We start from the raw sequence: 21,365 nt of genomic DNA, 5'->3' as shown, positions 1-21,365 counted from the left end.
GATCCTCAGTCGCTCTGGCTCCGCCGTGGATCTCTGGATCTCCACTCCACCCTGGCCCCCCAGATCCTCGTTGGCTCTTCGCCTCCACCTCCTCCGCCAACGTTGGTTGGCCCCCTGGAGTTGGCGGCCCCCTGGCCATTCCTCCTCCATGGCTCCTCCCACCATCGGCTCCACCTTGGGCCATCATTATGGCTGTGGCCTGGGTCCAGCTAAACTTCTCCTGCTCCAAGCTCCTACTGTCTCCTACCTGGCTCCTTCCTCCGTCAGCTCCTCCCTCCGTCGTCTCTGTCTGCCAGCCCCTTCCCGGGGGTCCGTCCTCCACCGGAGCCTCCTCCCAAGCTCCCTTCTATGCCTCCTCCTGTTGTTGCCTATAGTGAAAGGACGCACCCTGTCAAATTTGTCAGGATTGGACTGGTTGTCATGTGTGTCCGTTCCTGTTTTGCCTTATTTGGTCTGTTTCCTATCTTTGTTTAGTTTGATTATTAATTGATTCCCCACACCTGTCTGTTCCTCATTATCCTGCCCGTGTCCCGTGTCCCTTCCGGCAGCTTAGTTTGACAGTAACATCTCAATTAATTGATTTTAAGTCAAAAATATTGTTTCATATTTAATGAGTCAAATAAGGTAGAAATAGCTCCTTAAAGCAATGGAATTTCAGCCATGATATACAACTATCATGTTGTTTCAACCATGTGTTATTTCTCCTGAGGAACACAGAAAACATTTTCTACAGTATACTGGTCACTCTATTTTCATGAAATCTCAATGAATGAAGACTGAAGCTTTTAAACTTTAAAAAGATGCAGAAGCACCATAAAAGTATCAAAAGTCAACAATATGACTTGTGCACTGTATTCCAATTATAGCTATACAGTAGCTTTGGCAGCCTGACATTTAAAGGGATAGTTCACAAAATCATTTACTGACCCTCATGTTGTTCCATATCTGTATGACTTTCTCTTTCTTCTGTGGAACATAACATTTATTTTGAGAAATGTCTTAATGGAAGTCAGTTGTCACCAAAACTTTTTGACTACTGTAACGATATCAACCTTCATATTCATCCGGAAGAAGGAGGCGGGAACCGGCGGACAATCAAAAACATTTTAATAACAAAATAAACACAAAACAGCGCACCAGCCCCTCACGGACGACTGGTGCGCATAAAATAAAAACCAAAACACAACTAAAAGCCCAGGCCTGGTCCTCTCTCGTCCTTCACTGTCGTCGCTCCAGTTTTATATCCTTCCATCTCCTCCATGGGCCTCGAGACCGGTGGGACGAACAGGTGTAGTTCATCTCCAATCACTCCCCCGGCCTCGCTCCCATGTCCCTCGGCCCCGCCCCACTCGTCACATACCCCCATCGCCCCTCGCAGGCCGGGGGGTACTCCCGAGACTGCGCTCTACCCCCCCCCCCCTCCCTCCGGGGGGGCCGCTCCCGGGGACCTGCGGGAACCTGGGGGTAGGACAGGCGAGGCGAGAGAAAAGGAGATGGAAGGAGGAGCGACAGAGACGAGAGAGGGGAGAGAGGGAAAAAAAAATAATAATAATAATTCCGGTTCCCAGACGCACCGCTGCTCGGCCCTCCACCAGCTGGGTGATCTCCTCCGCGGTGCCTGGCGGTGGCACTGGACGGCCCTCGGCGGACGGCACGACACTCCTCCGCCGCCCGGTGGACGGCGACGGCTCCTCCGGTTTTGGGCAGCCGGCAGGAGTCCCCCGTTCCCTGCTCCTCCCCGTTCCGGCGGAGGCAGCAGGCTCCGGCCACCTGGCGAACGGCGCCGACTCCTCCGCTCCCTCACGGACGGCAGCCGTCTCTCCACATCGTGGGCGGCCGGTAGCGAGCTCGCCCGTCCCCGGCAACTCGCTCCAGTCCACCGCCTCGAGCGTCCATGGCGGCACACTCCTCGCCAGCTCGATGGCACCGCGGATTCACCACAGCGGCGAGGGATCTTCAGCAGCGCGTCCCTCCTTCTCCCGGGCTTCGGCACCACTGTACCGATATCAACCTTCATATTCATCCGGAAGAAGGAGGCGGGAACCGGCGGACAATCAAAAACATTTTAATAACAAAATAAACACAAAACAGCGCACCAGCCCCTCACGGGCGACTGGTGCGCATAAAATAAAAACCAAAACACAACTAAAAGCCCAGGCCTGGTCCTCTCTCGTCCTTCACTGTCGTCGCTCCAGTTTTATATCCTTCCATCTCCTCCATGGGCCTCGAGACCGGTGGGACGAACAGGTGTAGTTCATCTCCAATCACTCCCCCGGCCTCGCTCCCATGTCCCTCGGCCCCGCCCCACTCGTCACAACTACCAACATTCTTCAAAATATGAGGTTGAATAAATAATTATGGAATTTACATTTTTGGGTTAACTATACCTCAGAAACTTTTGGATTATTTTTACTGATAATCTATGGGATTTAAATGCTGCCATGATTCAAAACTGAAAATACAGGTCTGAAAGGTTGAAACTAAGTGTTCGAAAACTCAAAATCTTACAAAAAAAGTTTTGCAAGATCGAAAAATAAGATTTGCAAGCTTGCAAAATGTAAAAAAATAAAAATATCTCTGCAAACATTATGTTGTTTTTGAGATTTCCTTCTTCAGAACTGCAACATTTTTTTACAATGTTTCAGATTTTAAAATTTGTCAGTGTTCTCCCACTGTATTAGATTGTTTTCCAGGTTTGAAACCTTGTAAATGGTGATCTGAAAACTGGTGTGCGAATGTGTGAATTTTTTTTTTGAAACTCTGAAAACAGAGCTTTGCAAGCTTGCAAAGTGGTAAAAAAAAATCACATCTCTTCAAACGTAATTTTGTTTTTGAGTTTTCCCTCTTCAGAAGTGCAACACTCTTTTTTATGGTGTTGTGCAATCATTTTTTCAGAGTTTCGAATTTGTCACTGTTCTCCCAGTGTATAGTTTGTTTTCAAGATTTGAAACCTTGTAAATAGTGATCTGAAAACTGGTGAGCGAATAGGTGAAAAAAAGTTTTGAAACTCTGAAAACTGAGGTTCGAAAGGGCGAAACTTATTACATTACATTACATTTGCACTCCTATTGCAGACTATTTTTTCAGAGCTGAGTTTACAACACCCACTTTGCGGAGATACGCACACAGAGTTGCGAGCTCGCGTCTCACGTGACTTGTGGCATTGTTGTCACGCAGCTCTGCTCTGAGACTCTGAAACTCAGACTGAGCGAAAATGAAGCTTCGCAACCTCACAAATAAAAAAAAGCCTGGAGGGAGGGCCTTCTGCTCTTGGCCAATGCTTTGCTGTCTGCTGACGTACAGTCCAATCACAAGTCGTATTTACTGGAAAGGTGGGATTGACCGACTGCTCCGCCAATGACAAAAGCGCACAGGATACGCAAACAGAGGATGCACAGATTTCTGTCCACAAGGCGGTCCCGTCCCGGTCCAGTTCTAAAATAAAGGTTTACCCACTTGTCGCTGAAATTCACCATACAATTGCCAGTAGCCACTGAGTTTACCTGAGTTTACATACGCTGTTTGTGACTTGTTTGTGATTGAGAGAGGATAGAGCTGACGGACCGCCTTGTGGACAGAAATCTGTGCATCCTCTGTTTGCGTATCCTGTGCGCTTTTGTCATTGGCAGAGCAGTCGGTCAATCCCACCTTTCCAGTAAATACGACTTGTGATTGGACTGTACGTCAGCAGACAGCAAAGCATTGGCCAAGAGCAGAAGGCCCTCCCTCCAGGCTTTTTTTATTTGCGAGGTTGCGAAGCTTGGTTTTCGTTCAGTCTGAGTTTCAGAGTTTCAGAGCAGAGCTGCGTGACAACACTGCCACAAATCACGTGAGACGCGAGCTCGCAACTGTGTGTGCGTATCTCCGCAAAGTGGGTGTTGTAAACTCAGCTCTGAAAAAATAGTCTGCAATAGGAGTGCAAATGTAATGTAATGTAATAAGTTTCGCCCTTTCGAACCTCGGTTTTCAGAGTTTCAAAACTTTTTTTCACCTATTCGCTCACCAGTTTTCAGATCACTATTTACAAGGTTTCAAATCTTGAAAACAAACTATACACTGGGAGAACAGTGACAAATTCGAAACTCTGAAAAAATGATTGCACAACACCATAAAAAAGAGTGTTGCACTTCTGAAGAGGGAAAACTCAAAAACAAAATTACGTTTGAAGAGATGTGATTTTTTTTACCACTTTGCAAGCTTGCAAAGCTCTGTTTTCAGAGTTTCAAAAAAAAAATTCACACATTCGCACACCAGTTTTCAGATCACCATTTACAAGGTTTCAATTCTGGAAAACAATCTAATACAGTGGGAGAACACTGACAAATTTGAAACTCTGAAAAATTATTTGCGCAACATCGTAAAAAAATGTTGCAGTTCTGAAGAAGGAAATCTCAAAAACAACATAATGTTTGCAGAGATATTTTTATTTTTTTTACATTTTGCAAGCTTGCAAATATTATTTTTCGATCTTGCAAAACTTTTTTTTGTAAGATTTTGAGTTTTCGAACACTTAGTTTCAACCTTTCAGACCTGTATTTTCAGTTTTGAATCATGGCAGCATTTAAATCCCATAATAATCATCTTCTTCAGTGGATAATTTGAGTCAGTGATTATTAGTAGTTTAATTATTATTTAGATTCATTAAAAATATAATCATTGAGGGGGAAAACAAAAAGGACACTGCAGCTTCTCTTATGACTTCTAAGTGATTTTTAGTCAGTTAAAAATTATTGCATGGCTTCAGAGCGCTTGAAATATAATGCCAATAATTTTGAAGGTTGACTGTTAAATTCCTCATTGACTTTCATTACATAAAAAGGAGTGACCAGAATAGATTTGTGTGTGTCTGTGTGTGTATACAGGTATGTACAGGTATGTTGCGTGCAAAAAATAAGTTATTCCATCAGAATACATGACTACTTTTGAATAAGTGGATTCACTAGGAGGTATAGTTATGCTATCTGCCAGCGGGGGTTAAGAACGCTTTGCTAACCTGACCTCTCAATGCATCTGAGTTCTTCGAGGATCCATTAAATATGATTCTTAAAATAACTTGTACAATATAAATGACCCACAAGTGAATCCATAGTCTACAGAGTCATATCCAGTAATGACACATGACCTTTACCATCTTAAGAAATGCAGGCCCATGAAAATAAGATCCTCCTGACAGCTAATGAACATTACACCCCTTCTCCTCTCTCTCCTCAATCTCATTCCCTCTGCTACTCTGATTCCTGCGTGGGAATAGAGGAAATCTATTCAAGTTGAGTTTATTTTTGGCTTGCAGGAAGTCTGCAAACAGAGGCTCTTGAATCACCAAAATGCACAATAGGCCGTTGCATCGATTCAGTAGCCGGCCATCCTCACTCCAGCTTAAGCTGTGCCAACTAATTACACAAGTCTTGATACAACTACAGCCACTCCTAAAATCCTTTTCTCTCGACATAATAACTCAGACAAAACCTCAGGATAGCCCAGACATATAATGCAATTTCTCAGAAGGTTCATAGATTATGAACCTTTTTTTTTCTTGCATTATCATTGATCATAACTAACGCGTTTGTTCTCATAGGCTCATCCATTTTCTTTAAACAATGTATAAATGTCAGATGGATATTGTGTTATGAACTAATCAAATTTCAGTGTATTATTGTGGTCCTTGGTAGGCTATCAATCACGTGGTATACCGCCGGACTGGGATCAATATCGCTCTGACCTCTCAAGATCGCTCTTTATCAGCTCATCATTCTCTGCATGGGCACGTGAGTGTGTGTGACTGTAGTTTGTGTGAGCATGTACTGTACATTCAAGTTGGTCATCTTTATTTTGGTATGTGCACCTCCATCTATCTGTAAGTGATAAATGTACAATTGAGGACAATCAAGGCTCTAGTTCCCTGCTGAAAGCACTATAAGATTGGGGCTTTTGAAGGCCATAGTCGTCCAAGACTTTCAGCTGAACAGAGTAGGGTAGGAAGCAATAGCTTGGTAGAGAGATGGATGGATGGAGACAAAAGTAGCTGGTAAGGAGCAGATGGGGGTCATGGATCTTTCTGTGGTTTGAGTCAAGAAGTCAGGAGAGAAGTGGTGATGGATCGCATCTCCTGAAGCGGAACAGAGAGAAAGATATTAACACTGTGCTTTCAGTCATAATTTTCAACAGAGATTTGACCTATTGTATAGTACATCTATGTACAGCACTTTCTTGTGTCAAGAATGCTTAAATGTTATGAATGCTGGTCTGAATGTTTTATGCAATTATTCCCTCACTGCTAAGTGGTTTGGAAACTGGAGAAAAAACGTGTTGGCTGTCCATATGCTTGTGGATGTCCACAACCACAGTATTAAATCGGGGGAAAACCCTCCAAATTCATCATAGTAATCCCATTCTGTCACAGCTGCTGTCTGTATGAGAGCTCAGAGTCAGCTGTGATTTCAAGCATCACTAAGATACAAGAAACTGTTTGGAGTAACAGTTCAGAACTGTAGTTTATCTTGCTTTAATTTTCCAGTATGTATATATATGTTTTTGTTTTTCCATCTGTTCAGCCACTGTGTGGTGACCCTTTTCCCTCAGAGACTAATTACTCATGCTGTGTAACATGTCTTATTAATACTTACAAAAAAGACAGATGACATTACCCATGCAAGACTGCAGTAATGAAATATAGTTTTTGTCACCCATAAAAATATGGCCCACCACACATTCCATCGCAAGTTCTGTGCTTATGCTTGACCAGCATATAGAAGAAAGTAGAATCAGGTTTCCATGATAGAGTAGTATTGTGATTCCGTTTATTCAATAAACTCCTAATTTGCTGTTTATTGATAGTTAGTAAGGTAGTTGTTATGTATGGGGTATGATTAAGGCATCTGATATATGTTCATGAAGAATAAGGCATAGATATGTGTTTCATAATTACTGATAAATAGCCAATATGCTTTTAATATGCATGCTAATAAGCAAGTAGGTAATCATTAGAATTGGTCCCTAAGCTAAAGTGTTACCATGATGTTATCACCATCATGAAATTGTATTGAACATAATTATTATATGAAGCACATTATTTTTTAAAAGCTGAAAGCCAGCCAATTTTGATCTGGTAAAGTACACTCATGCCAAATATTATCTAGTCACATATGTGCAATACTTGTCATATGTTTATTGAATAAATTATTACATCATTTAATATGTTAGTAAGATAATTATTAATATGTAATCTTCAAAACTCTGTAATGTGCAAGCCAGTGATGCAGCCAGATAAAAAATAAAAAAATAACACTTGATACTGTAGACTATGATAAATATAATGACATAGTACTGGGACACAATCTATTCTCAAGATAACTTTTCAACATTTTTGAGCGATTTCGTATTTTAATTTTTATTTCTTTTTTTTACGTTGCAAGACTTTTTTTTTTTTTTTCACTGCACTGGCAATCACTGGCGTCACAGTAGAGGATTCACCAGCATTAGGGGAAGGTAGGTGGCAGGTGTTAGTCTCCATTAGAAAGCTTTTACAGGGAATCTCATCATGGCCAATCCACACTCCACCTTTCACAATGACCTATTTCCCTTGCAGACGGAATACAATTCCAGGAAGTGAGCCGCAGGAGCTGTTAAGTTTTTCTAATTTGGCATCTCTCCAGAGACGACTGATGGGAATGGCTTTATCAAGATGCATATGACATTAATATGTCAGTTTTATATGCACTGTAAAATATGGGCACATTTAATGGGATGTTCCACAAAGTGCTTTCCTATAATCTATGAATGTTTACGGCAGAAGTAATACATTAGTTAGCTATTGTTAGTGTTAATATTAAATCGTGGTAATTAATAACTGCCAGTTGGAGAACTGTTTCTCATGGAGGCTAACGTGCACACTTGCACTGATCTAGTATCACCCTAAAATAGTTTTTTACTGAGCACCATGTATGCACTAGTTTCATTATCGATATCAAGCTCAGAACTGAGTGCTGAATGCAGTGTTTCTGAGTTAAGCTGGCCTTTAGCAAATCAAACTCAAAAGACATTTGGGACAAGCAGAATACAGTATTAAATCACCTTTTTTGCTGATCTCTTCTGTTTTTGGCTGTTCTCTTTTCTTGCTTGTTGAGTAAAATTCTGGTGTGCACACACTTAGACATTTCAGCACTGGTAAAACATATTGCAAAGTACTACTGTAAAAATGTGAGCCAGACATGAATGTTAGACAAATAAAGATTTATTAAATTGTAGTTAGAGATTAGAAACTTTTGAGTGAAAAATATAACATATTTATTTATACATTGAATTATAACTATATTAATAATATATATTTTAATAACTATCTCTATGGTATGCAGCACAACAAATTAATAAATAATTTATATAATTAAATATGTGTATACAAGATCACAAGTTTAGGGACAGTTTTATTTTTATTTTATAGAAATGAACACTTTTAGTCATCAGTGATGCATTAACCTGATCAAAAGTAATGTCAAGTCATTTATAATGCTCCAAATTATAAATGCCAGTTATTTTAATTTTTTTTAACTTTTTTTTTTTAACTTATAAAATAATTAAGCATTGATAATATGTCTCTCAAGCACCGAATCAGCATATTAGAATGATTTCTGAAAGATCATCCTGACATTGGAGACTGGAGTAATGATGCTGGAATAAATTTTAAAATACCTTAAAATACAAAACTGTTATTTTAAATTGTATTGCCATTTTACAATATTACTGCTTTAAACTGAATTTTTGGTCAAATGTTGTTTATTTATTTATTTATGTATTTTTAATTTTTTTTTTTTTCATGAGCTATGGATGATGTGTATCTGGTTAATTCCTGTTGTTATGAATAAGTGGATGACGCTGACACAACAGGACATCCACGCCGCCAGTGTAAAACCCCAGTAATGTGTGAATCAGTGGCTTTGCAATTGGGTGTCTAAAGATTTGCTGTACATGAGCTCCTCTCTTCCTGTTTGTGTGTGTGTGTGGCATGTACGTGTTTGAGATCTGTGGCTTTGCACTCCAAGCTGCAACAGTCCCCTCCCATTAGACTGTCACAAGGCCCAATAATAACCTCTCTAATAACAGGGTTGGCTCTCTCTCACTCTCTCTGCTGCTCTCTCTCTTTCTCTCTTTCTTAGAACAAATGTACTTCTTCATATCCAACATCACGCAATTAGTGTGGCTGAATGAGGATATGCTCACCATCTGCAGTTAGCCACATTTGGCTGTATGCCTTGCAAAAAGCCCAAAATTGGAATGACGAAGATGTGAGTGATTCAGTCACATCACATACCTGATGAAGGGGTTTATCACAGCTCATTTTTGCTTACAGTAGATAGCCTGACTGATAAATAGGACAATCAGTCTTGATTTTTGTGAACATAGTTCAGGCAATTACTGGGTGTGAGCTTTCCAAGAAGAGCCTAGATGAAAGCCTGGGCTCTGACAGCATCTGAAAAGACATCTGTATGAAAAGGAAATTGAAATTTACTCAAATCAGAGGTTGTAGGAGTAGTGCCCCAGTAGACGTGGCGCTGCCTTGTGTCCCATCAGGCTCAACTTGCACTGATCTTAATGACTCTGACAGAGAGCAGCTGAAAGTAGTTGTGATTGGGGTTGTATAGACAACTTGACTAGTTTGATTTAGTCATTAGTGAACATGTTGGGTCTGTGTCGAAAAAGTATTTTAAAAGCACTTGAATTGCTTTGGTTCCATTTTTTATGTATCTGTGTGTGCATGTGTGTGTATCAATTTAAATTAAAATTCAAAACTTTGAAATCTTTGGCAACATTGCGAAATAATAATAATATCAATAATAATAAAAGCTTTAAATAAGTAATATGTTAACTCTGAGAACTCCAAAGGACCTAGGTACTCTTGAATACTTCATTGTGAATCTCAATACTACTTTCCTTTCTACATCATCTGTGTATCATTTGAATCATTCTATGCTTTCTTCCCCTCCCTCTGAAAAGAACATAAAAGTTTGTCAAGGTTTCTCAGGCTTGAATAATCCTTTCAAGTACTGTCAGACAAAAAAGCATTTTGAAATCCTGACTGTTGCTGGGTAATGTCAGACATGTATGTTCATTGAACTAACAGGGTATTTGATCAGATCAGCTCTGCTTGGTTAGGTTTGAGTACATATTGTTTTGTGCAAAGTGGTTGTGGTTCCACTTTGCAAAGAACAAGACCTTTTATTGAACTGTTTGTTGCTGGTGAAGGGGTTAATGAATAATAAGAATATCCAAGATAAGAGTGTCTAAAAACATGTAAACAATATGTTAATGTTGATTTCGTATGATTTTAACTTTTTACTTCATTTAATAAATATTCTTATTAATATATATATATATATTTTTTTTTTTTGCCATCCATATATATATATGTCCTGTTATTGAGCCACAGAGCAAAAGAAAAAACCACAGTGTGCTCACAGTCATTTATGTTTTTCTATGTATTCCCTGCAGAACGTACTGCGCGTGGATGCCTTCGACCCTTGCTGGATGATTCCGTCTCTGTGATGAAAGGCTTATCCAGCAGCCGCAGCCACCACCACATGGTGACCTGTGACCCCTCTTTAGACTCCATGGGTCACCACTTGGACCACAAGCCCTACCTCATCAACCAGATCGACAGCCCCCATCCGGTCGACCACTCTTACTACTCCCAGAGAAGCCCTTACCAGCCTGACTGCGTGGTGCCTTACGGGACCTTCCCCCGCCGACACTACAGCTCTCAGCATGAGCTGAAGGACGAGACTGCTGTGGTTCCCTACACCGGGGGAGGGGTTCCAGCCAGCAAGAGCCAACAGCGTCTCCCCATTGCTCTGTTGGATCAGTTCGACCGACAACTCCCTGTACCTCGGGATGGCTATCACACATTACAGTACAAGCGTGCCGCTGCAGCCTTGGAGCAACGGAGCGACAGCCCTGGCCGAATCCGGCACCTGGTGCACTCTGTTCAGAAGTTATTCACCAAGTCCCATTCACTAGAGGGCCCACACCATGGTCACGGCCATGGCAAAGGCAGCATCAATGGAGGCAAGGCCAGCCCTGACGGAGAAACCCCTGATATTCGGTACCGCAAGCGCAGCAAGAGCCGGGAGCGCTGCAAATCAGCTGAACCTAAGAACAGGACGCCACCTTCTGGCTACTGGAGCTCAGATGAATTGGAACGCGAGGCCTGCCTATTTCATCATGGACCACCGGGCGTCATGACCATGGGCCGTCATCCAGACAAGTCGCAGTCACAATACTTCTTGGAAGCCTACAACACCATCAATGACCAGGCACTTAAAAACTCCCGCAGCAGCAATGATTTGGGCAAGTGCTCGACGTGCACAAGCATCCCGCTGAGTATGGATGCTTCACAGATCATGAAGAAGAGCGCGTGGTCGTCCTCTCTCACGGTGAGCAGAGCACGTCAAGTCTACCAGAAGGCCTCGGTAAATGTAGATAAGGCTCTAATGAAAGCAGAGGCTTGTCAGCAGGAGCGCTCATGCCAATTCTTGCAGGTATGCAAAAAGCCTTTCGATTCTCCCCTACACTCACATGCTCACCTAACCCACCTCCACCTTTTCACCACCCCTCCTCTTCCTCCTCCACCACTGGAGAGAGCCTCCAGTTTTGATTTGAGTTCTGCTGAGAAGTAAGTGCAACCCACTAGCTGCCTTACTTTCTGTTTAGCTGACAAGCATCTGTTTGGATCCATTTGATCTCTGGCTGGTATTATTTCCCTCTCTAAACCTGAAATACACTTCTGTTTTTTGCCAATGTTTTTACCAAGTTCTTATTTTGTTGGACTCTGTGTGTGTCTGCATGTGTGTGTCTGTATGTGGGGGGATTGGATGGCGCAAACTGGATGAGTGGTGTTCATGTGGCTGTGTATGAAGAGGATAAAACTCAGTTGCTGAGTTTTTATAACTCACAATTTTATGTTTCAAACTGAGATGGCGATAGAGAGGCAAAAATTATGTTCAAATGTAGAAATATATAATGACCCTTAAAGGTACAATTTGTAAGATATTTGCAGTAAAATATCCAAAACCCACTAGGCTAGTGTTATATATTTTGTCCAGCTGATTTCTAACAATATCTCTAATGTTTTCAACTACTTGTAGATCATGAGAAAATTCCCATTCTAAACAGTGACACAAGGCAGTGCAGTCGCCTGTCAATGACGTTAGTTGCCCTTTGTTACCGCCTTTACTGATGTAGAAACCACATGACAACAGTGTCGTGGACAAATGCGGAAGTAGCTATGCGACAAACTTTAACTAGAAAGAGATGCCGATCTTGCTTGTGTTTTACTCAATAGGTGAGTTGTTTTGATTCATATCTTTACAGAAAACGTATGCTATTATAACAATTAACAAGATTAGTATTATGGGGCATACACGCCAAACGCGGGGCATTGCGTCTCTAGACCATAGTCTGATCGCGTCTTTGCATTGACTTTGTATGTAATCTACTCGCGCAAATCATTGAACTCGCGTTAAATCCATGATTTATCTTTCTGTCTGATTGATGGCCGTCAGCAGTTGGGTAGAAGACAACAAATCCCATCATTCCACGCTCCTTCTTAGCGTCATCAAACCACGCAATTGTTATTGTTTTGGTAGTGAGCCCTCTAGTGGCAGGTCCTACAACCTGTACCTTTAAATGGGCGAACTATAGAACCACCACAACTTCTTTAGACCACCTGCAGTGGACTGTGAATCAGAGTTTGCACGTGAGCAGCCACATACTAATTCAGAGTCTAAATTGAGCTGGCAGGATGTCTCACATGTTCTCTATCATGCTCCGTCAATACAAAGCATAATTGGCATCTTTCTTCAGGGCTAAATCTGGACGCCAGTTGCCATAGCAACCGTGAGTGACAGGGCATTGCACTGTGCTGTTCTTGTTCTAAAGGTTTGTGGAAAAATTATTTAGACTTTCAGCAAGTTGTGATTTGCTGTTGATATTAAGTTATGTTGATGTAGACATTATACATAGTTTCACGCTTGTTCATTTGAGAGTTTGTACATCTGTGTGTGTGCAATGAGGGGGTTCACAATAGTGATTGATCAGTATAGGGTTTTCAGTGATTCTTACCATTTTAGAATAGGTCACATCCTTAGATTAAAAATCTAAGCTACTTTTGTAGAATGGCACATGTTTTGTGACAGCTCTCCACAGTCAGATTCTTGGGCTTGCCAGTCAGAACACTTTGAGGCCCTTTTTGCGTGTCAGTCATTTTATGCATTCACAGGGAAGGCCATATATGGTCAACAGGAATCTGAGTGCATAGTAGATGAAGCAGATCATTTGAGTTCTGAGAGAATGCTAGCAAAATAGCAGATGGTTTTGATAACATTTTGCAACATTTTAGATGATGTGCTATGTTTCTTGATATAATGGTATTATTTACTGAGTTTTTGTAGGATGGTAGTTGGTAGGGCTTCTATTTAAGAAGGAAAAAATTGAATAGTGAATAGAATTAGATTTAAATAGTGAAACATTGTAATTGTGTTCTTTCTTTCTTTCTTTCTTTCTTTCTTTTTAAATACAATTCCGAGTTTGCTTGCTCCTAGAGCTGCACAATGTGACCAAAAATTTTGTAATTTATATTTCAATATACCATAAAATAATTATATTATTATTAGTACTATATAAAATATTAAACAAGGGTTGCTGTTATAAATATAAATAAAATAATAATAATAAAATAATAAAATATACTAATAACTAATTTATGTTTTAGATATTTTTTTATAATATTGTATAAAATTAAAAGTGTATTAAAATTGGCCCAAGCTTTCTACACATACGGAGAAGGCGTTTGTGAAGAGGCATTTACGAGAAGCGAGCCACTCTGAGTCAATTTAAAATGTATAATTGCCATATTAAAAAAGACATATAGTATTTCAATTAAACACACAACCCTTGTCTGGAGAAAGTTCCCGCTAGCAGTTAACATTGCATACTGCATTTTAAAAAATGTGCTACATGGGGCTAGAATAAGCACCTAAAGATATAAACTGAAAACTGAAATGGGGCTAGAATAAGCACCTAAAGATATAAACTGAAAACTGAAATGTGGAAGAAAATGGAAGCTCTCATGTGGGACACTGTCTTTCATCCCTTCAAATGATCAAGTGAGGCCCAATCTGCTGTCAGGACTCTGAGCCTTGTACCCAGGTCTGCTCAACAGGATTCATTCCTATTTTCTGCTCAACACTTGACTAAAGGCTTGTGTGGGTGTTGGTGGTATGTTTTGAAGGAAGTTTTTGTGTTTGTCGGGTCTGTGAGCGTGGATGTTTGGGCAAAGAACCAATGTTACTGGAGTCATTCTTCCTCTGACTGCCTTTTAAACACTTCCTGACGTCAAGGCCAGCCGTTTCCCCAGTAACACAAGCTCTGCGGTGATTCATATAATCACAGTGAAATTCTTTAAAGTGGGATTTTCTCTCGATGCCAGCCGAGAATCTCTTTTCAAACCTTAAACTGAACCTCCATGCAGAGTGATACATACAGCATACCGACCTGACACACCTGTGCTCTCTGTTAGCATGAGTTTTGTTTGGCCTTTGAATTGAGGGGAGATGTGTGTTTCCAGACCCACATAATAGTTAAAAAAATAAGTTTGTGAGGGATTTAAACAATGAAATTAATAGTGTGGATCCTTGTTTTTATATGATAACAATACCACCAAGTATTACAGATATTTGTGAATGTACAGTAACTATCATGACCTTATGATAGGTCATGCAATTAAATTAATTGCAGTTAAATTAAATTAAAAGTCTTTATGTATGTGCTGAACAATTTCATTTATAACAAACTAGCAGGTATTTTGGTAACTCTGAGTTTACAATGTGCTCAATTCTTCTTTGAGATCAAATAATCTAGTGAAACCAATTAAAACTAAAATGAAACCAAATGAGGTCCTGCTTCTGTTATACATCTGCGGGGATAGAGTTGTAGCGTTACTTGATTTATTAAAAAAGGAAAAAAATTAGCTATATTATAATGGAAACTGAGATTGAGCCTAGTTGTTTAATTATACGTTAATTATAGTTGTTTAATTTTTTTTTTTTTTTTTTTTTTATGATCATTTTATTTTATTTTATATTAAATTACCATTAACTACTACTTTTGCCTCAATGAACCCGTAATTTGCTGCTTAGTTAGTAAGGTAGTTGTTAAGTTTAGGTATTGGGTAGGATTAGAGATGTAAGATAAGGTCATGCAGAATATAATAAACAGCCAGTATGTTAATAATAGGCATACTAATAAGCAATTATAGTAAGAATTGGTTCCTATACTAAAGTGTTACCATTCTGATATATATATATATATATATATATATATATATATATATATATATATATATATATGTAGATATAGACATTTTTTATTTATTTATTTATTATTATTATTATTATTATTAAGTATTTTAGTTATTTTAGTATTAGTTGAAGAGTTGAAGTGTTGAAGTTTTAAATGTATGTGTCCTTTATTTAAAATGTAATACTTTTTTTCACTTTAAACATTTTTCTCACTCAAAGTAGTGGTTTCATATAATTCCCATTTTACTGTGCATTTTATTACATCAGACATGCTTTTATGTAGTCTTAATGAGAATTTGTCAAGGCTTTATTACAATCAGATTGTTAGCATTTGATTATCCTAAAACCAAGTAGTTAAAAATATATAAGCTTTTCCCTTTTGTTATTCTGAGTCGTTCCTCACTCTTAAAACCACTGTCCAACTTCTCATACATTCAGAGAGTCCTATTGATTGCCCTGGGAGAGCTGCACTGAGACAGATGCTTAACTGCCCAGGGAGGCGTCGTTAGTGTAATCATGCAAGCTCACACCAGCAGCCTCATTAATTATCTCTGCCAGCTCAAAAAAAAGAGGAAATGGAGATCAGAATGTGTGTGCGTGTATGTATGTATGGGTGATTTGTGGAGCGCATGGGAGGCAGTTTGGACGGTGACATGCACCTTTCAGATGAGGTTCATGACACAGTGACACCTCTGACCCCGCAGGTCCCTCAAGACGAGTGGGGAGGCTTTCCACTGGGGAAAGATGAGGATATCCCATGTAGACGCATGCGCAGCGGGAGTTACGTCAAAGCCATGGCAGAGGATGACAGCGGAGACTCGGATGGCAGCCCTAAACCCTCACCCAAAATGCAGGCGCGACGGGCCAGCTACCTCAAAGCCACCCAGCCATCACTGACAGAGATGACCACTCTAAAGTAAGTTCTAAGATTTAGATCCACAGTGTCATTCGTATTGTGTAAATTGTGTACACTTGTTTTTATTTTGAAAGTTAACTTAATTAACTAAAACTACAACCATTTAAAGAAAAAAATAATTCTAATAAACTCTAAAAATCTTAAACTTCCTTAATTTCAGCTACCTGGTGAGGTAATATTTCTATTTAATTTTAAACTTAAATTTTAAATGTAAAAAAAGTAAAATTACAAAGAGCTTAAAACAAAACAAAGTACTTAAAAACAAAAAATTAAAAAGAAGTATATAGACAAAAAAGGATACACAATGACAGAAATGGCAAAAACAAACGTCTCAGGTTACGAATGTAACCATGGTTCCCTGAGAGGGAACGAGACACTGCGTCCTCTTAGGGGACACTATGGGGAACACCTCGTCGTGACCCGTGTCTGAAGCATACTTTGAAAAACGCCAACGTGTTGGCCGGCGACAGCCTCTGACGTCACTACCGGCTCGACTATAAATACGTGCCCGTAGGACCCGTCACTTATCTTCTTCGTGAAGCTTGCGTCCTGAAGCATGGCAGGGAGCTAGAGGACGCAGTGTCTCGTTCCCTCTTAGGGAACCATGGTTACATTCGTAACCTGAGACGTTCCCTGTCAAGGGAACTTCGAACTGCGTCCTCTTAGGGGACACTATGGGGAACAGTATACCCATGCCGCCATGCTGAGGGGAGTGCAGGCCAGAATCATGGCAAACACTAAGTACCAACTCTACCATTACACCGGGAGTCGCCTCTGGGACGAACGGGGGCTTTAACCGACTCAAGAAAGGGCACGAAGCAGCCGCGCGAAGCCCTCACCATATAGGATTTTAGAAAGAACGCAGAGTACTAGCGTGCAAACTTACCACAGTGTGGATTTCAGAAAGTGTGCAAAGACTTCACGTGCACACTTACCATAGCATGGATTTACAAATACTGTTCTAAAGAGGGGCTCTCGTAGCACTCTGATAGAGTAGCTTGTAGATGGAATGGCTCGGGAGCAGAGCAAATGGAGGAAGGAATGTACAGATGAAGCCTCGGCCACGCCTGTACCATGGCGTCCAGCCCCAGTGGAGCTGGATGAGTCAGAGGAAGCCAGAGGGGATAGTGTGATGCTCTCTCGAGCCGCAAAAACCGATCCACCCAAGTCTGGCCAACCTCTCCAACTCTACTTCATCACCTTGGTGTGAAGGCGCCATTCCCCGAGCCTCAGCCCCTGCCTCAGCAGGATGTCTGCTCTCATAGTGCGTCTCAAAAACAGTATGTAGTACTGGAGCGCTCTGTTGAAAAAAAACGAGAATTCAGTCTCCTATGAGAGGAGGACTCCGAGCTCAGAGTAGCATGCTCATAGGCGACCCTTTTTCTTTGGAAAAGGGGAGCGCTGCTAAATTACCACGAGAATTGAGCCGAGCCAGGGCGCAGGCTCACCTTCGGTAGCTGCCCGATAAGGACTGCTAAACTGAAAGTAAGCGCCACTAGCTTACAAAACCCAGCGTGAAACTACTCTCAGGGAGACCTGGAGAGGCCTACTACCTGACAACCACAGTATGTGGGAGCTCACCTTCAGAGAGGCCTGGTGAAGCCTACTACCTGAAACCACAATATGTGAGAGTTAACCTACAGAGAGGCCTAGAGAGGCCTACTACTTGTTACCAGATAACCACCTTAAGTGGAAACTGAAAGTAATTTGGAACTCAACTCCAGGGAGGCCTGGTGAGGCCTACTACCTGACCACCACAGTATGTGGGAGCTCAACTTCAGGGAGGCCTAGTGAGGCCTACTACCTGATAAACACAGTGCATGGGCCAAACAGCCCCTCATGTTGAGGGAAGCGATGCTTGAGGTGTATAACAACTGGTTGAATGAAGCCCAAGGAACCCAGGGCTAATCATCTTAAGAAAGGGAACGAAGCGGAGCGCGTAACCCCTTTCGTACAGGATTTCAGAAAGTGCACAGAATCTTGTGTGCACACTTACCACTTACGTGGATTTCAGAAAGTGCGCAGAGTCTTGCGTGCACACTTACCACTTACGTGGATTTCAGACAGTGAACACTGACCACCATGTGGTTTTGAGAAAGTACACAGGCTTAGCGTGTGTACTCAAAGATTCCTAAGCATCGCAGAGGCGCTGGATCGCACGGGAGAGGCCAGCTCCAATTTTCCAAACCTCAAGCGAGGGGAGCATCACCTGAGGCAGTACATACAGAAAGACTTCCGTAACTACCACCTCTACCTTCCCATTGGACGTCACTAAGCAGGAAAGGAAACCCCTCAGGGTGACCGAGGCGGACATTCTGCCGGATGCGCCAAGCAGCCAGGCGGCCCCTCAGGGTAACCTGGCCGGACATCCATGAAATTCCCTGCAGTGCTGTGCCAGTTCTGACGACCAGCCAGGCTCCTCGGGAGGGGGTGTGGGATGGACAACCGCAGAGCGTTTGCCTCCCACAAGCGAGTCTCACTCCGAGGTGGGTGTCGCGCCCCTGGGGGCGGAACCCACGTGGCGCGGCCGCCTGCCGAAAGCCTGTGATCTTGGCCACCTAATACCAGAGCACGAGGCCGGAACTGAGCACTGTAAAGGAAACTCACAGAGTTTGTTAGTAGACATATAACCACCAGCAACATAACACCCATAAGCAGATAAAGAAAGGGTTACATACTCACCCACCCTCCTGTACTGGAGTCCCGCTTACGGGGCGCCCCCTTTTGGTCCGGACCATCAGTAAGGTGGTTATTATGAATATAGGACCAACCAGAAACATCATAGGTCCAGGATAGGAGACTGTTATGTGAGAAACTTTCCACCTAACCTCGATCAGGTGGAAAGCTGGTGGCTACAGGGGGAATTAGGCAGGGGAGAATAAAAACAGAAGTTAAAAATATCCAAAGGAAGTGAGTAACTCCTAGGTATCGCTCCGATCCGGACGAGGATGCTGCCTCGTCTGAATCACATCCCTCAGACCCTGCATACCTCTTCGTGACCCGTGATTCCTCTTGCCCCTGCCCTTAGGCGGGGGAGGAGTGCGAGCCACGACACTAGCCTTCTGTGCCCGTCTTCGATCCTCAGATCGAGATGGGCCAGGACCCCTTTGTTGTTCGGGCTCAGACCTAGACCTTCGTGGAATGAAGGATTTAAAGGCAGCTGAGCGCGCCCTTGCCTCCCTGAACTTTTCGACCACCATCTCGACGGAGGTACCGAAAAGCTCAGAAGGCGAGACCAGAGCATCAAGAAGAAACCCCCTTTCTTCCCTTCCGATGTCTGCCAGGTTCACCCACAGATGTCTCGCCGTTACCACCATGGCCGCCATAGACCTACCCATGGTGGAGGTGCCCTGCTTGGTAGCCCGGACTGGATGTCACCTCACCTGGGCTGGAAGGCTATGGTCAGACAAATAACGCTCATCGAGGCGACCTCGTGACGTTACCTTTCTGGCACGCTTCCATGGCAAGTCTAATTTTGCCGTGGCGCGATCCATAACCTCTAACATCTAACCTCTAGCCGGAGAGTGTGAAAGGAAAAATCCCTCTCTACACTTAGGCGAGATCCACCTGTGATCCCCACGAACTCATTCTCCTCCGTGCCTCGGCAACGGTGGGACCTGAGCCATGGTGACCAGATGGCTGTCCCTCTTTCCTTGAAAAGAGAGACAAACGAGAGCGGAGCTTTTTCACAGAAAAACACTCGCAGTGCACGCAGATTGCCCCCTCAAGGACATAGCGCGCGTGCTCTTCGCCCAAACAAGAGACGCAAAGACTGTGTGTGTCATCAGGTGTCAAATAACGCTGACATGGATGCACACACTGTTTAAACGCATTGCTAGTGGATGCCATGATAACAATGATAGATCGCTCTTACTGTTTTGGTCATTTCTCAGATGCACGCTTCAAACAAAACAGTCAATGAAGACGAAGAAGATAAGTGACGGGTCATATGGGGGCATATTTATAGTTGCGCCGGTAGTGACGTCAGAGGCTTTCGCTGGCCAACACATTGGCGTTTTTCAAAGTATGCTTCAGACACGGGTCACGACGAGGTGTTCCCCATAGTGTCCCCTAAGAGGACGCAGTTCGAAGTTCCCTTGACAGGGAACAGCAAAATTACAAAACATTTAACTAAAATTTAAATAAAAAGTAAAAAAAAAATCTAAATTCAAAATATTGATATTAACTATAATAGTATATCAGTAATACTAAAATAAATGTTTTGAACGCTTGCCATGTACGGAATCATGTATCGTGCAGGCCCATTTGTGCAATTAATTCTTCAATTGATATACCAAGTGTTTATTGCTCCTGGAAACTGCTAGAAATATGTATTAGCAAAAGTATAATTTAAATATATTTTTCATCATTCTCATAATGATTGTTTACTGTAGGAAAGATTAAACATGGTCTTGACCAGTATGGAATGGCCATTTTTTATCAGTACAAACACAAAATGAAAATTGTTGTAAAAACGAGCAAAAATGAAAAGGGTCATGTAAGTAATAGTCAATACTTTAAACTGGTAGATAATCTATGTAATTGCCTAACTATTTTCTTTAAAAAGGCAGCTCAGTCCTGACACCCGGCTTAGACATTCTGTTCTCAACTGAACTTCTTTGAGAAGCTGTGACAAATTGGATATTTTCTGATAATGAACTACTAAATTGATCAGTGACCATTTGCTGCAATTTCATCTAGTGATGTCTGATTCAAGAGTGGCTTTCTACTGATTCATTTTAACCAGTTCGGAAGTCAAGCTAAATTTCTCTCTTGAGTTATTGATTGAACTCAATCTTTTGAATCAGTTGAATTGATTAGCTGAGTGAATGATTTGAGTCAGTAGACAGCATGCTGGGTGATGTTACACCTGGAAGCTTATCCTGTAACCTGTACAGAAGATTTGTTGTGGAAATGGGACAAAATGTTAATAGTAAATATTATTCAACAATAACCAATATGCAAAAGATGTATGATATCATATTGTGTTGATTTCTGGATTTATTTTTATTTGGCAGTTTTTTACATTATTTGAACTGATTCAGTAATGGATAATTGATTTACAAGTTTAAATTCCAGATTTATTTTATTAGTTCCATTGA

At 41.6% G+C, this 21,365-nt stretch overlaps 1 protein-coding gene across 5 annotated transcripts in view; it reads left to right on the top strand.

Moving 5' to 3' along the window:
• The window catches only part of LOC132154895 (disks large-associated protein 1-like), a 141,852-nt gene that overhangs the window by 74,905 nt on the left and 45,582 nt on the right, over positions 1-21,365 (top strand). For 4 of the 5 annotated variants that reach the window (XR_009437206.1, XM_059563617.1, XM_059563616.1 and 1 more), the window contains exons 3-4: positions 10,483-11,528; positions 16,052-16,263. Coding sequence is in view for 4 of the 5 variants with exons in the window: in XM_059563617.1 (XP_059419600.1) it covers positions 10,536-11,528; positions 16,052-16,263 (1,205 nt within the window). In the remaining variant the exon portion in view is untranslated. The remainder of the gene's footprint in view (positions 1-10,482; positions 11,529-16,051; positions 16,264-21,365) is intronic. The other variant, XM_059563618.1, reaches the window with a different exon arrangement.

The sequence above is a fragment of the Carassius carassius genome, chromosome 12, assembly GCF_963082965.1.
Source record: "Carassius carassius chromosome 12, fCarCar2.1, whole genome shotgun sequence".
NCBI classification, from domain to species: domain Eukaryota; kingdom Metazoa; phylum Chordata; class Actinopteri; order Cypriniformes; family Cyprinidae; genus Carassius; species Carassius carassius.
The sequence above is the reverse complement of the archived record's forward strand: the minus strand, read 5'-3'. Positions and strand labels throughout refer to the sequence as shown.